The sequence below is a fragment of the Muscardinus avellanarius genome (genome assembly GCF_963383645.1).
Source record: "Muscardinus avellanarius genome assembly, chromosome: 1".
NCBI lineage: Eukaryota > Metazoa > Chordata > Mammalia > Rodentia > Gliridae > Muscardinus > Muscardinus avellanarius.
In genome coordinates, this window is record NC_137786.1 from 120,924,848 (window position 1) to 120,943,027 (window position 18,180).

At 40.3% G+C, this 18,180-nt stretch overlaps 1 protein-coding gene across 1 annotated transcript in view; it reads right to left on the reverse strand.

Moving 5' to 3' along the window:
* Window positions 1-343: 343 nt before the first annotated feature.
* Window positions 344-18,180, reverse strand: part of ARHGEF12 (Rho guanine nucleotide exchange factor 12) — a gene marked incomplete at both ends in the record, with an annotated part of 167,935 nt that continues 150,098 nt past the window's right edge. Inside the window, 10 exons of the mRNA XM_080715851.1 lie at window positions 344-532; window positions 796-887; window positions 1,296-1,365; window positions 2,393-2,709; window positions 3,618-4,082; window positions 6,181-6,414; window positions 6,805-6,881; window positions 7,013-7,096; window positions 15,837-15,924; window positions 17,794-17,967. Coding sequence (XP_080571977.1) covers window positions 344-532; window positions 796-887; window positions 1,296-1,365; window positions 2,393-2,709; window positions 3,618-4,082; window positions 6,181-6,414; window positions 6,805-6,881; window positions 7,013-7,096; window positions 15,837-15,924; window positions 17,794-17,967 — 1,790 coding nt within the window. The remainder of the gene's footprint in view (window positions 533-795; window positions 888-1,295; window positions 1,366-2,392; window positions 2,710-3,617; window positions 4,083-6,180; window positions 6,415-6,804; window positions 6,882-7,012; window positions 7,097-15,836; window positions 15,925-17,793; window positions 17,968-18,180) is intronic.

Consider the following 18,180-nt stretch of genomic DNA (forward strand, 5'->3'; position numbering starts at 1 on the left):
CAAGCTGCTTCTCCCCGGCTCGCTTCCTTCTCCGTCACCTCTCTACCAACCTCCTGATACCCCATCCTGACCTCTTTGCTTCAGGAGCAACTGATCCTTGGGTGTACTAAATACAAAGGGCTAAAACTTTCACTACTCCATTAAAACAAACCAAGGCAAAATAAAAATTAAAATGTGCTTTCAAATACGGAATGAAGTCAAATAAATACATCTGATTTTCTCTTTTTCTTACGTCTAAGTACAATTTCATATCCTACACCCAAAGCTCTATACATTTGGTTTTTGTTCTGAATCAAAATGACTTTCCGACAGCGAGGACAGGAGAGTGAGAGGAGTGGCACCCTCACTGGCACACCCACGCAGCCGCCAGGTGCGAGGGCACCGGGGACACGCCAGCCCAGGCAGCCCGCAGGCTGACTCTGCCACACTCTCTCCAGGTCCACAATGCAGCCAGGATGTGGTTGATACAAGTCCGATGCTCGAAATCCAACAACCTGCAGCCACCTCCAGGACACTCGGCTCTAACTTTTATCTAGGAGAATAAAATGTGGAAACTGGGTTAGGAACATATGAGCATCACAGAACATCTATGAAATGTGCAGGCACAATTACGCATTTGTTTCTGAATCAAAGCAGCCCCAGCTGGAAGCACATGAGTAGATGAGCACAAACTGCTGCACTGAACGCAGACCCGACCGCAGTAAGGCGAGCCCGGCCACTGTCAGGAGGGCATGGGAGCACAGTGCCCCCTAGGGCCGCCTCCCTCTGCACACAGGGGACCGCAGCTTCTCACACTGAGTTATGGTTCAGTGGCTTTCCACTGTTCTGCCTCCTGCTTGTGAAAAGAGGGAGAGAGGATGGCATGGGAACTGATAACGGCAGTTCTTCTGGAAGAAGAAAGAACAGAGTCAGCAGATAGGAGCTTCTGCTTGATTTATGACATTTAGAAACAGTTTTTAAAGAGAAGAAAAGATCTCAGACAGTTTTCATTTTTTTTTTTTTTTTTGCAGTACTGGGGTTGGAACCTAGGGCATTCTACCTCTGAGCTATACCCCTGCCCTATTTTTTATTCTTTATTTTGAAACAGGGTCTCATTGAGTTGCAAATGGCCTCACTAAGTAGCTGAGGCTGTCTGCGAACCGGATCCTTCTGTCTCAGTCTCCCAAGTACTGGAATTACAAGTGTGCGATACCACACCCGGTTGACAGTTTTTACTTTAAAGAATAATATATCATTTTATTCTATGAACTGTTTAGAAGGAAGATTCTAGAGCTGAGAACCGCGATCTCACACACCTGAGTGCTTCTCTGTGAGGGCTGATCCAGCCAGCCTTTGGCAAAGCATGGTATAGCTTTCCTCCACCTTCTGTAAAATAAACCCACAAGCTTTCATTCAGACATCAAAAAAAAAAAAAAAAAAAAAGCAAAACTGATAAAAAAAAAAAGGTATTTTCATATTACAGGTACATGCTCCCAAATTTCAGTATTAACAGTAGTCATTAACATTTTTGTTAGTGAGAGAAAAAGCAAGTTTTCTCTTCCCATTTTTCCTTCTACTGAATAGCTTAAGAGTTTCCCATGAGAAAAAAAAGAGGAGGAGCCACCCAGAGAAGGTGATTCTCCCACAGGAGTCATGTTGGAAATGGTACCACCCCACCCAGCACCTTTGGAGCCACCCTGCCCCTATGGCCTTCTAGCCAGCTCACCAGCCACAGGAGGACACCATGTAAAACCAAAGGAAGAGGGGAAATCTACCATATAAAGTTAAGAGAAAAGCCTATGGACACTGGACTCAAGTTAAAAGGCTAAGAAAACTTTATAAATCAGTCTCTGAAGCTTCCTAACTAAATGATACTGTAAAAAAGCATGTAGGCTGTAGCAGCTGTCTTCCTGAGGGCCAATGTCAATGGAATCCTTTTGAAACAGTGACATCGCCAGCTGCCAGGTTACAAAAACTTCCATTCATGCCCTGGCTTTGGGACTATAGGAGCCACTGAAGCCAGTTTCTACATATCCTGGCATCTGGGACACTACCAACATTACCCAATAAGTCATGGATAACGAGTAGGTTATAGCAAGTGAGACTCTCTCAGTGAGGTCCACGACTGTTCGGGCCCCATCCCACTCAGCTCAGGGTTTTTGTCTTTAGTGCAGCAGCCAGCTGCCCCCAGCACCTTAAGATCCTTCAGCTGGGATTCCCATACAAACACAGAGCTAGAGATCTACAGATTTTCTAATCCCCGTGCTTTGCCCCAAGGTGAACAGTGTTATTCAGGCCTGCTCATAAATAATGGCTAAAAACAGAGACTTGGAGCCTAGGCAAGGCTGCCAACATGAGCGGTCCAAATGTTTTTCTTATGACCAAGTCCTGTGGCTGCTGAAGTGGAAGGTACCTTTAAGTGTTCAAGGTCAGCCTCTATCTTATGAATGTATTCCATGATCTGGCTTTGTGGGTCTGTATAAGAGGAGGGACTCTGTATCTCAAAACAGGACTCCTCCATAGTCCCCCAGCGCCGCTGGACCAGGAATTCTGGGGTAAATGGTGAAGCTGCCCCATCAGAATGGGCAATCTGGGGAGAATGCTGTTGCTGGTGGGTAGAGTCCACGGCAGGGCTGCCTGCCCCGGGCTGCAGGGTAAAAGAGGAAGCAACCTCCTCGTCGGTGGAGCTCTCCTGTACTGCTTCAAAGCCATCAAGCAGCAAACAGTTTCCTAGGGATAAAGACAATAGTTAGGATATCACAAAGTAAGGACAGGGTCATCTGCTGACAACTTGGGGGTAAGCCATGGACACCAAGGCTTAGTTCTAAGTGTATCGGGAAGTTCTCACTTGAAAGTAAAGCTCAACTTAGCAGTCTTATATGGTAATTTTCAAATAATTTCCTACTACTTGGCATTTTCAAAGTTTAGAGCTGGAAACTTTGAAGTCGCTATATGATCTTGTAACCATATCTGGTCTCCTACCATTCTCTTCAGCCCCCATTCCCTCCCTATTTTCCCTGAATAGAAAAAAGCTTGTTCTTGTGTATGTGTTTTTTTTTTGGGGAGGTGGTTCTGGAAATTGAAGGAAGCCAGGGGCATTCTACCTTTGAACAACACCCCAGTCCTATTTCATTTTCTGTTTGGGTTTCACTGAGTTGCTGAGGCTGGCCTTGAACCTACGATTCTCCTGGCTTAGCCTCCCAAGGCCGGCTCAACAGCTCTACCAGCTCTGCTCTCCTGGGGATGCTGCGCCCAAGCACCCAGGTGGCTGTCCCTCACTTTACTCAGGCACTGCTTGGCAAGGGCTCCCCCTGACCACCCACCTACCCTTGTATTCCCACCTCTCCTTTCTAGTACTTTTCACCACTTGGCATCCCTGTGTTTGTCTCCTCATTTATCATTACACTTCCCCTCCTAGCACCTAAACCTCCTGAGTATGAAGACCTTCTTGCAACTTACTGCTGTATCTCCTGGCCCCGAGGATGATGTCTGACATTGGGCAGATTCAGTGATTATTTATCAAATGAAGGAATAAATAAATACTATACACACACATGCAAAAACAAGTAACATTCACTCCAGTGTTCAGGATGGTCAACAACAATCAAAACCAAAGTTTACATGTGAAAGCAACTTGCCTGAGATGCGGAAATGAACATCCTCTTCTTTTTTAGGTGCTCCATCGCTCTCTGATGGATTATCATCACTGTGTGCTTCACGGGCATCAAAAAAGTGCTCTCCACTCTCATCCAGACCCCCTTCTGGCTCTGTGGCAGGCATCTCTGGGGTCATGATCACGTGGTCCATTACTAAAACATTACTTGCCTGGCTGTCTTGGGATGCCAGTACCACTGAATCCCGGGGAGCAGAAGATTCAGTTGAAGTCCGTGGACTGTAACAAGTTGCAATGTCATCAGTTCCAGTTCTAAAGGGCATCTGTCCTTCACCAGGATGATGCTTAATATTTTCAGAGTTCTGGGTTCCACTATCTGCCTGTACCCCCTGAGAGGCTGTCCTGTGTCTTGGGAGGTGCTGCCAGTCTTCCTGAGCGCTCTTCTCAGCCAACCCCAGCTGTTGTACCAGCAACTGCTTCAACAGACCCACTGCAGAGAGAGAAGAAAAGCCATTTGAAATCTGAGCCTCAGACTCTGGGATTAACTCAGCTGATTTACCAGTCGCCTCTAGAACTCAGTACCTTTTAACAACATATAACCAAAAATCTTAATTTTACATAATCATTTTTTTGTTGCTTTGAAAAACAAATAGAGAAGACACATTATCCTAGATAGGAGTTAATGTTGAATGGGGGAGGTACTCCTATCTAGAAATCTCAAATACCAACACCATGCCTCTGTGCCTGAAGCATACCCTAAGTGTACTTCAGGGTGTTGAAAGATTATGTAAGCTAGGCAGTAACAGTTAAAAGCTCTGTTTTTTCTAGGAGCCAACAGTACATGCATAGACATTAGTTTTCTAATTTTATTAGACACATAGAACATTGGTTTTATTATTTATAGCAATCCAAAGAATCTCCATACATGCTAACAAAGGAAGAAAAATTTATCTTGTAATAAAATTTAATTCCTATGATCCAGCAGTAGTATATGTAATTTCCAAAAATAAGAATATACTCATCAGTTCTTTTAAAAGTTACCTTACAAGTGATGCAACTTCTTTAGGTTGTTGAAAATAAGAACCAATTAGACTTTGAATGGGCTAAGTTCATGCTGAAATCACTCACACAATGACAGAGATCTGGGACAATGTGAACCAAACCATCAGAAATCACTAAGACTATTAATTCAGGGGAATTTAGATTAAAGTCTTATTTCCTAACTCAGCCACTCCCTACCTTCATCCTGGGCTTAATTTTTATCTGATGTTCCTTTAGGTAAGCAATTTTCATATATGTCTGAGTGTGCTGCCCTGTCTCTCTGCTCTACATTCCCTTCTTAAGAGGTGCCATGAATTCTTATGGCTTTGATACTCCAGTATCTCCCTGAACCGTCAATCCTGCATTTCCACTTTGCTCCTTGCTCCCTCTCGAACGGCCTGATGTTTGCTATCTTAGTCTTCATGTTCCTCGCTCGCTCTCTCGAATGGTTCAATTCTTGCCATCTTGGTCTTGACATGCCCTAATAAAGCCATACTGTCTGTCAATTAACAAGGGGCGATAGAGGCAGCAGGGAGTGCGGATCTTCTCTGACTTTCATTTTTGACATGAATACTGAAATTATCTTTAGATATTCCTTTCCCTTTGCTCTCATATCCAAATAAGTCAGCCATTCTAAGTATCTGATGATTCCTCGCTTTATTTTTACTCCTTCTAAAACCATTCTAGTCCACACTGGATCCCAGACTACTGTAACAGACTGCTCAGTGGTGCGCCACACCAAGCCTCCCTCCCTCCGTTCAAACTCCTGTGCAGCTCTCAGCCAGAATCCTTTTTCATTATCTACATCCTCGCTTAAAGACCTCAACTGGTGCTCTACAGCTAGCACAGGTGTTATCAGACTCCCCCCACCTCCTTACACTTGAGAGATGTAATCTATTCCCCCATCTGTAACTGTGGTTTTCAACCAGACCAGAGGCAGAGGGGAAACCTATCAAAGGATGTGTGTGTGTACTGTGGGCTGCAGGAGAGAATAGGACAATCGACACAAGCTCCTAAACACTGTTATGCTACCTTTAAAGTACAGAAGACCAACTCAAAGTTCATGGCAGCTGGCGCAACAGCACACCTTCTACCTTCCCAACTGCATCTCCCACAGACCTTTAACTTACAACATCAAGCACAGGCCAGCTGCTTTGCCCACCGCTCTCTGAAGCCCTTATAATCTCCTGCCCATACTGCTGTCCTCCTCTTTTTCTTGTTGGAGCAGCTTCTATTCTGCAGACCTGTTTGAATCTTACCCCTCCTTCAAGACAATAATTCATCTTTTCTCTGTTGTCTGACACCTCTCTTCTCTGCTCACCCCAACCCAAATAAACCTGGACATTCCCACACTATTACCATTAGAATGTTTCCTTAAAAAGGCAGGAATGGGCTGGGTGAGGGTCCTACTGCCTTTCCAACTAGATCATAAATCTCTTGAAGGAAAAAGTCATAGTTTATTCTTCTTTGAATTCTCCCTTAATGGCAGTTCAATACATTATACAATTCCGGCACTTAAGCTGCAACAAGTGATGAACAGAACTTACAATTCCTTAGTGCATCCAATGCCCACCGCTCCTCTGTGACAGGCAAGTGTGGATCTGCGACTGTGATTTGATAATTTTCTCCACCTTCCTTTAGTGTTCCACCAGCATGCTGCTCCTTTGCAAACTGTCTCTCGGTTGCAAAGAGATCATCCGCCTCTGGTTTCCCAGAGATACTCAGTGAATGAGACTGAGGTTTTGCCGATATTAAGGAAGATTCTAATCCCAAATCTCTGTCTGTTCGTGGAACAGAAGGTAGAGTATTTTTTTAACAAAACTTTTTAACAGAAAGCATTCAAGAAATATTCAGGAAAGCAAACAAATACATACGCTAGAGATCACCCATTAAATAAAATACATAGCACTGAGAGTAGAGTGGTTCTGGCACACAGAAGGCCCACAAGCAGACTCAGTCACACTACCCAGCTAATATTGGCACCTGCATAAACCACGAATTTCAAAGTTTCTCTGCATTTTAATTGATATTAGACTACACCTTTCTGTTCTTATCCCTTCCCCCTTTTGTGGTGTTGGGGATTAAACCCAGGGCCTCACACATGCTAGGCAAATGCTCAACCACAGAGCTACACCCCAAGCCCTCTTTCTTATCTTAATAAATTACTTTACCTGGACTCTGCAGACCAGTGACTGAAATGCCATGATGTTCCCCTTTTAATTTTTGCTGTTCTTCATCATTGTCTCCTCTGAGAAAGAAAAAGAAACAATCTTTCAGCTTCATGAGGTGGCTTTGTGCAAACAAACTTAAAAACAACCCATTTCCTTTTCTGATGAAAACTACAAAATAATCCCACTCTACGCAGGCTGGAGCACTCACTCGCAAGGTGGCGATTGCAGCGGGATTGGCTTGGTGGACTGCTCCTTCACAGATGCGGCCATTCGGCAAATCAAGTTCTGCCAGCTTTGCAAATGTGAAAGGAATCAGAAATACATAAAGAAAGAAAAAGACATACTTGTGAATATGTTTAAAAAGCAAAACAAAAAGGAAGCAAAAACCAAACTCACCAAATCGAAACTACCCTTCTGCTGGGGATTATCATTATTTTGGCAACATACTATTAAGTACAGATTCCAAAACTATATTTTAAAAATATTCTAACAGTATGAATATTTTGCCCACTAAAAAATTCACTTGACATTTGTAAATATTTTCTTAAGAAATTTCTTTTCAAGTTGGACATGGTGGTGCCTGCTTGTAACCCCAGTACTGGGGAGGCTGACGACAGGAGGATCACAGGTTGTGGCCAGCCTCAGCTACTTAGTGACGTACTTCATAACTTAGTGAGACCCTACTTCAAAATAATGAGTAATAAGCTGGGTGTGGTGGGTGGCGCACACTTGTAATCCCAGCATTTTGGGAGGCTGAGACAGGAGGATCATGGTTCGCGGACAGCTTCAGCTACTTAGGCCCTTTGCAACTCAGTAAGACCCTGTTTCAAAATAAAAAATAGGGCTGGGGGTGTGTTTCAAAATAAAAAATAGGGCTGGGGGTGTGTTTCAAAATAAAAAATAGGGCTGGGGGTGTAGCTCAGAAGTAGAATGCCCCCAGGTTCCATCCCCAGACCCGCAAAAAAAAAAAAAAAAAAAAAAACAAAAGTGCTGGGTGTGGAGGCACACACTTGTAATTCCAGCATTTTGGAGGCTGAGACAGGAGGATTGTGGTACGAGGACAGTTCAGCCACTAGTGAGCTAGTGAGGCCCTTTGCAACTCAGGGAGACCCTGTTTGAAAATAAAGAATAAAAAATAAGGCTGGGGTTGTAGCTTGGAGGCAGAATGCCCCTGGGTTCCATCCCCTGTACCGCAAAAATAAAATAAATAAAATAAGATAAAGAATAACAATAAGTGTGAGGGTATAGCTCAGAGGTAGAATGCCCCTGAGCAAGTTTCCGGGAAGATGGCTACCAAGAAAAGCAGTGTTTATGAGTCCTGTTAACACTCGATCTTTATTGCAACAAAATCAGTGCTTTTCATAGCCAGAAAACACTATCAGCAGAGAAATAAAAACTGTAAATACAAGGGACAGAGAAAAAGAAGACTAGAAGAACAACCAGACACCAGAAAAGAAACCCACCCACATTGTGGCAGCGGAGCAGCGCTGGCGCCATCTTGCCTCACAGCACCAGGCTCCAAAGAGGAAAGGTAAACAAGGAGCTGAAGTGAGCAGCTTCGGATCATTCGGGTGTAATTCAGCAGTTCTTTCAGCGCAGAGAACGTCTAAAACTCCCAGTGGCCAAGCTCATCATCTGAGCCCTCCAGGGACTCAGGATGGAGCTCAAAACCAAGAAGAAATACGCCAGCCTCACAGACAAGGGCGTGGCATCAGGGCCATATTTCCAGCACCAGCAGTGAGTTCATCACACCCACGACAACTCCAGATCAGGCACTCAACAACCGTAAGTGAAATTGCGGCCCCTAAAGGCGAAATGCCAGGACTGCACCCCCAGGGACTTGCGCAGCTTTGATAATCTCCCTAGGTCTGAGATTTTGCAGTCCAACCCAGTGAAGGAGTAGTGGTGGCAGAGATACCACACCCTAGTCACAGCTCCCTATGGGAAAATGCCCAGCCCAGCACCCCCACGGTATTGCACAGCCTCAATTAACTCCCTGGGTCTGAGACTTTGCAATACAACCCAGTAAAGGAGTAGTGGCGACTGAGATTACCACAGACTCGAGATCCAGAGCACCCTTAGTGAAGTCATGGTGACCTAGGGAAAAACCCAGAGAAGGCACAAACCTCTGAAATCATGGGAAAGAGAAATAACAATGAATGCCCACAACCCCACAACATCAGAACCTGATAACACAGAAATTCAGAGATTTCCAGAAGATCAAATCAGGAATATAACTGTAGAAATAATACAGGACCTTAGAAAAGAATTTAGAGTCTAAAAGAAATAAAGGATGCAATCAATGAAGTAAAGGCATCAATTAGACCACATGGAGAATAGAATTTTGCTCCTAGATGATCACCCCCAAAACAAAGGCATAGATTATTACTTAGAAGAAAAATTCCGACAGCAGGAATTTGACATTGAAGAAATATGGGCCCATTTTAAGAGAGCTAACCTAAGAATAATTGGGATAGAAGAGGGAAAAGAAGATGAAACTAAAGGGATCAATAATCTCTTCAAGGAAGTAATAGCAGAAAATTTTCCAAACACAGAGCAAGAGGTCAATACACAGGTCCAGGAAACTTATAAAACTCCTTTTTAGACAGGATCAGAGAAGAGATTCCCCATGCCACATGATTGTTAAAATGACCAATGTGGACGCCAAGCAGAGAATCTTAAAGGCAACAAAAACTAAAGGCCAAGTGACCTTCAGAAGCAAACCAATTAGAATCACTCCGGACTTCCCAAACCAAGTCATGAAAGTCAGAAGGGCATGCCAAGTGTTGCATGCTTGTAATACCCGCATGTGGGAGGTGGAGACAGGAGGATCGTGCAGGTTCGAATCCAGCCTTGCTGGCTTAAGAGACCCTGTTTTCAAATAAAAAAAGTATAAAATAGGTCTGGGAGTGTAGCCCGGAGGTAGTACGGCTTCAAGGAACCCCAGTATCTCTCTCTCTCTGTCTCTCACACACATACAAAAAAAAAAAAAAAAAAAGAAAGAAAGAAAGCCAGAAGGGCTCAGAGTAATATATTCCAAACTCTGAAAGAAAGAAAACTTCCAGCCAAAAATTTCCTACCCAGCAAAACTATCTACCCAATTAGATGGGGAAATAAGAAGCTTCCATGACAAACAGAAACTGAAGGAATTTATGTCTTCAAAACCAGTGTTAGAGAAAATACTCAAGGAGATTAACTACAAAGAAGAAATAGGTAATATACACCAGAACGAGAGAAACAAGATTTTCCATCCAGCAGACAACTAAACAAAGAAGAATAAACAGTATTTCAAACAGAAATAAAATTTTAACATGTTAGGATTTAAAAAATTATCTCTCAATAATCATACAGAATGTAAATGGTCTCAATTCCCAATAAAAAGACATAAAGTGGTAAAATGGATTAAGAAAACAGAATCGATCCATCTGCTGCTTACAAGAAACAGACCTTACAAGTAAAGAGTAATAAACTCAAGGCAAAGGGCTAGAGCAAGGTAATTCATGCTAACGGAACTTGAAGGCAAGCAGGAGTAGCAACTATGATATCAGACAAGTTAGACTTCAAACCCAAACTTATTAGAAGAGACAAAGAAGGTCATATTTTACTGGTAAAAAGAATAATCCAGCAAGAGGAAATAATAATAATCAACATCTATGCCCCAAACATAGGTGCAGCTACTTTCATAAAACAAACTCTTTGTGACATGAAGTCACACATAAATCCCAACACAAAAATACTGAGAGACTTCAACACACCTCTCACAACATTAGACAGATCTTCCAGACAAAGTCAGTAAAGATGCCTCAGAACTAAAGAATACCATTAATCAAATGGACCTGTTGGACAAATATAGAATATTTCACCCAACTACAGCAGAGTTTACATTTTTCTTAGCTGCTCATAGAACCTTCTCCAAAATAGATCCCATCCTGGGGACAAAAAATGAGCATTAGCAAATTCAAAAGATGTTACATATTTCCCTGTGTCATTTCAGACCATAATGGAATGAAACTAGAAATCAACTATAAGAAGACCCAGAGAAACAACATAAACGTGGAGACTGAACACCACACTTCTGAATGAAGAATTGGTGATAGAAGATGTAAGAGGTGAAATCAAGAAATTTTTAGAAACAAATGAAAATAAAGATACAACATATCAAAACCTCTGGGACACTTTGAAGGTAGTATTAAGAGAAAAATTTATAGCACTGAGTGATCACATAAGAAAAACAGAAAATCTTCAAATAAATAACCTAAAAACACACCTCAAAGCCCTTGAAAAGCAGGAACAATTGAACCCCAAAGCCAGTAGAAGACAGAAAATTACTAAAATCAGAGCAGAAATTAATGAAATAGAGAATAAAAAAACAATACAGAAAAATCAACAAAACCAAAAGCTGGTTTCTCAAAAAAATTAATAAGATAGATAAACCACTAGGCAATCTAACTAAAAAAAGAGAGAATCAAGCCAAATTATGAAGATAAGAGATGAAAAAGGAGACATTACTACTGACAGTGTAGAAATCTAGAGGATTATCAGAAACTACTTTGAAAAACTATACTCAAACAAAATAGAAAATCTGGAGGAAACTGACAACTTCCAAGATAAATACAACCTTCCTAAAATGAGTCAAGAAGATACAGAAACCTGAAATCAACCAATAACAATCAAAGAGATTAAAACAGCAATAAAGAGCTTAGCATCAAAGAAAAGCCCAGAACCAGATGGTTTTCCAAGTGAATTCTATAAAACCTTTAGAGAAGAGCTAACCCCAATATTCCTCAAACAATTTCGTGAAATAAAAAAAGTGGGACTCTCCCAAATACATTCTATGAAGCCAACATCACACTAATACCCAAACCGAATAAAGACAGTTCAAAGGAAGGAAAACTACAGGCCTATATCTCTGATGAATTTGGATGCTAAACTATTAAACAAAATACGAGCAACACGTATTCAAAATCACATAAAGAAAATCATACACCATGACCAGGTAGGGTTCATCCCAGGGATGCAAAGCTGGTTCAACATACGAAAATCAATCCATGTAATACATCACATAAATAGAATCAAAGACAAAAATCACATGATCATTTCAATAGATGCTGAAAAAGCATTTGATAAAATCTAACATCCATTTATGATAAAAACACTGCAGAGAATTGGAATAGAAGAAACATATCTCAACATCATAAAGGCAATCTATAATAAGTCCACCGCTAACATCATATTAAATGGGGAAAAACTTCAAGAATTTCCCCTAAAAACAGGAACAAGGCAAGGATGTCCATTATCACCACTTCTCTTCAATATAGTACTAAAGATTCTAGCCAGAGCACTAAGGCAAAAAAAGGAAATCAAAGGAGTACAAATAGGAAAAGAAGAACTCAAATGTTCATTATTTGCAGATGACATGATACTATATTTAGAAAACCCAACAAATTCAACCAAAAGGCTTATAGAACTGATCAACAAATTCAGCAAAGTGTCTGGATACAAAATCAATCTTAAAAACTCAGAAGCTTTTCTATATACCAACCATAAATCCACTGAAAAAGAAATTCAGAAAACACTTCCACTCAGGATCTCCCCCCTCCACACACACAAATACTTAGGAATAAACTTAACCAAGAGGTAAAAGATCTCTATAAAGAAAATTATAAAACACTGAAAAAAGAAATTGAAGAAGATTTTAGAATATGGAAAGATCTTCCCTGTTCATGGATAAGCAAAATAAATGTCATTAAAATGGCCATCCTTCCAAAAGTGATCTACAGATTTAACGCAATGCCCATTAAACTGCCAAGATCATTCCTCATAGATACAGAAAAATCAGTCCTTAAATTTATTTGGAACAATAAAAAGCCCAGAATAGCCAAAGTAGTTCTCAGCAACAAAAACCATGCAGGAGGAATCACAATACATGACTTTAAACTATACTGCAAAGCCACTGTAATAAAAACAGCATGGTACTGGCAAAAAACAAACAAACAAACAAAAAACCAGATACATAGACCAATGGAAGCAGAATAGAAGACCCAGAAACAAGTTCACACACTTTCAGCCAATTGATTTTTTACAAAGGGGCCAAAAACATACACTGGAAAAAAAGACAGCCTTTTCAACTAATGGTGTTGGCAAAACTGGTTAACCATATGCAGAAAACTGGAAATTAATCCCACTTTCTCACCCTGCACAAAAGTCAATTCTAGATGGATCAAAGACTTGGAAATCAAACTAGAGACCTTGAAGCTCCTTAAAGAGGGCATAGGTCCTACACTGCAACACATAAGCACAGATAAACACTTTCTCAACAAGACCCCAAAGGCACAACAAATTAAAAGGCGAATGAATACATGGGATTGCATGAAACTAAAGAAAAAAAAAAGCAAAGGAAACTGGCAAGAACCTCAACCGAGAGCCAACAGAATGGGAGAAGATTTTTGCCACCTATACCTCCAATAGAGGACTAATATCTAGAATAAACAGAAAACTCAAGAAACTCAACAGTAAAAAACCCAAATAATAAAAAAAATATATGGGCAAGTGAACTAAATAGACATTTTATGAAAAAAGAAATTGAAATGACCAATAAATACATTAAAAATATTCAACATCATTGGCAATCAGAGAGATGCAAATCAGAACTACCCTGAGATTTCACCTAACTCCAACTAGAATGGCAATCATTCAAAACACAAACAACAATAAATGCTGGCGAGGATGTGATGAAGTGGGAACTCTAAAACATTGTTGGTGGGATTGCAAATTAGTGCAACAACTTTGGAAAACAGTATAGAGAATCCTCAGAAGAATGGGAACAAATCTACCATTCGATACAGCAATACCACTTCTGGGTATTTACCCAAAAGAAAGGAAACCAAACTACCAAACTAATGCATGTGTATGTATGTTCATAGCTGCACAATTCACCATAGCCAAATTATGGAACCAGCCAAGATGTCCATCAACAGATGAATGAATTACAAAACTGTGGGGTATGTATACTATGGAATTTTACTCAGCCATTAAAAAAACTCAATTACATCATTTTCAGAAAAATGGATGGAACTGGAGGACATTATACTAAGCGAGATTAGTCAGTCAGAAAAAATAAGAAATTGATCCTTTCCCTAATATGTGAAAGCTAAGGAGAAATGGGTCATAGGAGGAACTCTAGATGAAAAAGGAAATCCTATAGAGGATCAAACAAGACAACCTAAATGAGGGGATGGGAGGGAGGAAGAAGGAAATTCTCTAAAACACACAATGTACTTAAACATATTGAAGTTAATTACTAAGCCAAGCATGGGAAGGAGGGATGGGGAGGGAATGGGGTGGGAATTGGGTAGGGACTAAATGGGTGATGTCTACATATATGTCCACACAAGTTTTTACCCCAATATGATGTATGAATATAATGCACCAATAAAAAATAAAAAAAAGAATGCCACTGAGTTCCATCCCCAGTACCGAAAAAAAGTAAAAGTAAAAAACAAAATAAAGAATAAAAAGTAGGGCTGGGGTGTAGCTTGGAGGTAGAATGCCCCCGGGTTCAATCCCTAGTACCACGAAAGAAATTTACTTTCAGTAGAATAGAAAATAAAAAGCCAGGCGTGTTGGTGCACACTTGTAATCCCCGCACTTGGGAAGCTGAGATAGGAGAATCGCACAGGTTTGAACCCAGCCTCAGCTACTTAGTGAGGCTCTCAGCAACTTAGTGAGACCCTGTTCCAAATAAAGTATAAAATAGGTCTGGGATATAGCCCAGAGGTAGAAAGCTCCTGGGTTCCACCCCCAAGTACCACAAAAAAAAAAAAAAAAAAAAAGAAAAGAAAAGAAAAAAGAAAAAGAAAGAAAAAAATAAAAAGAAAAGACATAAAGACATTATCAGTCTAGAATCAAAATAAAATACATCAATCTAAAAAGGAACAAATTCTTAGAGAATTTTTTTGTGTGTGTGGCATTGGGAATTGAACCCAGGGGTGTTATCCCCGAGCTATACCCCCAGCCCTACTTTTTATTCTTTATTTTTATTTTTTGCGGTACTGGGGATGGAACTGGGGCATTCCACCTTGGAGCTACACCCCCAGCCCTATTTTTTATTTTGAAACAGGTTCTCACTGAGTAGCAAAAGGCCTCACTAAGTAGTAGCTGAGTCTGTCCTCAAACTGCGACCCTCCTGTCTCAGCCTCCCAAATGCTGGGATTACAAGCATTCACCACCATGCCTGGCCTTTACTCTTTATTTTGAAATAAGGACTAAGTTGTAGAGGGCCTCACTAAGCAGCTGAGGCTGGCCTTGAACCTACAATGCTCCCGTCTTAGCCTCCTAAGTACTGGTATTACAGGTGTGCACCACCACACCCGGCAAGGAATGTTTCTAAAAGAATCCAGAGGAAGAGCTTGGTTTCTATAAATTTTTTGGCTTTTAGAGTCCTGTTATAAAAACAAAGTTTGATCCAGGCATGGTGGAACATGCTTATAATCCCAGTATTTGGGAGGCTGAGACAGGAGGATCATAGATTTGCAGTCAGCCTCAGCAACCTCATGAGACAACTTAGTGTGACCTTGTTTCAAAATAAAAGATAAAATTGGACCCAGGTGTGGTGGCCCACACTTGCATTCGGGAGACTGAGATGGGAGGATCATGCTTCGCGGATAGCCTCAGCTAGTGAGGCCCTCTGCAACTTAGTGAGACCCTGTTTCAAAATAAAGAATGAAAAATAGGGCTGGAGTTGTAGCCTGGAAACTGAATGCCCTTGGGTTTCATCCCCAGACCCACAAAAATAAATAAATAAATAAATAAATAAAATAAAAAATAAATAAATAAAACTAATAAATAAAAAATAAATAAATAAAACTAATAAATAAAAAATAAATAAAATAAAATAAAATTGGGCTGAGGGTATAGCTGGGAGGTAGTAGTATCCCCTGAGTTCAATCCTTAGTCCCACCAAAATATAAATAGACAAATAAATAAATAAACAAATACAAAGTTTGTGGAATACTGCTAAACTTAATACGTACACAGTCTTTTCAGAAACAGTCTGTGCCACCAACTCATAAATCTGGGCTCCATTGTCTGACATGGAAATGACAAATAAAGCTTTGTTATCTGGAAAAGAACAAAACAAAATTTACTCTACAGATACAATCTAGATAGACTTAAAGTAATGTTAGGGTTTGGGAGATATTCTGCATCTTAATTTAGATAAAGTTTGCATATGTTCACTTTGTAAAAATTGATCAGGCTGTACATTTAAATTCTGAGCAACTTATCATGTTGCATACATATTATACTTCAATAAAATAAAGATTATAAAAATTAACACTAATTCCACAGTAATTAATTGGAAAACAAAAAGATGTCAAAATTCAAATGAACTGAACTGGACGTGGTGGTGCATGCCTTTAATCTTGGGAGGCATGAAACAGGCGGATCACAGGTTTGAGGCCGGTCTCAGCAACTTAGCAAGACCCTCAGCAACTTAATGAGACCCTGTTAAAAATAAAAAATAAAGAGAGCTGGGGGTGTTCCCTGGAGATATCATGCCCCTGGGTTCAATCCCCTATGCCCCCCTCAAAAAAATGAATAAACAAACAAAAACTGAACTAAATACTATTACACTCATTACACAGTAATTAGTTGGGAACAAAAACTTGTCAAAATCCAAATTACTGAATTAAATGCTATTACTCTTATTTCAAATTGCCCTTTTGCTAAGTTGTTAATATTCAGTAAGTACTAGAGAAAAGAGGTCACAAATTTATGTTGTTTTCATGAAATTAACAGGTTTTTAAAAGACCTCATTGTAGTATCATTAAAATACAACTTGCCAAACTTAAACTGATTTAAAAAAAAAATCCAATCTGCACTCATCTCTTCAGTTTTCAGTTTTTTCCCCATCAAATAAAATATATAGCCGGGTGTGGTGGCGCATGCTTGTAATCCCAGCATTTGGGAGGCTGAGACTGGAGGATCGCGGTTCACAGACAGCCTCAGCTACTTAGTGAGGCCCTCTGCAACTCAGTGAGGCCCGCCTGGTTTCAAAAATAAAGAATAAAAAATAGGGCAGGGGGTGTAGCTCGGAGGTCGAATGCCCCTGGGTTCCATCTCCAGACCCGAAAAAAAAAAAAAAAAAAAATATATATATATATATATATACATACACACATATACATATATCAGCTCCTCCCTTAATTGTAGCAATTGGATGGTGTGATGGAGATGCGTAAGCCTGTCTAATGGGGCTTCTCAGTTTCAAGGCTCACAGAAGGATAACATCTTATTCTGTAGAAGTTAAAGGGTAAGTATAGCCGGGCGTGGTGGCGCACGCTTGTAATCCTGCGCTTGGGAGGCAGAGACAGGAGGATTGCGCAGGTTCGAAGCCAGCCGCACGTGCTGGTTTAGGAGACCCTGTTTCCAAATAAAAATATAAAATAGGTCTGGGAGTGTAGCCTGGAGGTAGAAGGGCTTCCAGGAACCCCAGTACCACAAAAAAATAAATAAATAAAAAAAAATAAAAATAAAGGGTAAGTATATTACCATGCCTTCTGATAAATGGTTACATATGACACAGAAGTATATATGTGTGTGTGTGTGTGTGTACATACACACACACACACACACACACACACACACACACACACACACACATACTATTCTCTTGAGAGCCTCCTCTTTGGGATTACCTCTTAAGGCACTATTTCATTGATACCTATCAATGATTTGACCATGGAATGAAGACCAGAGTAATTGTATAAAACATTCCAAATGTAGAAAATCACTTAGAGAATCTAGGCATATTAAATAATCTGGGGATTTAAAGTCTTATTTCACTTTCTAGACAGTAAGTAAAGTGAATATATTTTGCCTAAGATTATAAAAGTAACAAAACCCTAGGCCAGCTGTGCTACTTCAACAATGCTAAATGCTTGTGTAGAATCCCAGTGAACCCGGAGGCGAGCACCTTTCAGTGGACACACTTGCCTGTCGCCACTTGTCGAACCAGAACTGTGTTCAACTTAATGACTGGACTAAATGTGTGTTTGCTCTCAACCGTAGATGCCAGAATCTTACTATGACACCTTAACACCAGTCTATCATCCTGCTTTTGTAATAATACAAGAATGTCTTCCAGCAGCAATGTGTACAGATCTAGAAATAAAAATACAGAAAAGAGGTAAGTACGGAAAACTGAGATATATTTCATAAACTTTACAACAATTTCAGAGAAATTTTATTTCTGATAAATCTAGTAAATTTAAGAATTGACTTATATGTTGTCTTTTGTAATTTCATTTAAGTCATTCATTTTTACTCTATTTCACTGAACTGTCAGTAAATGACCAATAAGAATTAAAAAAAAAA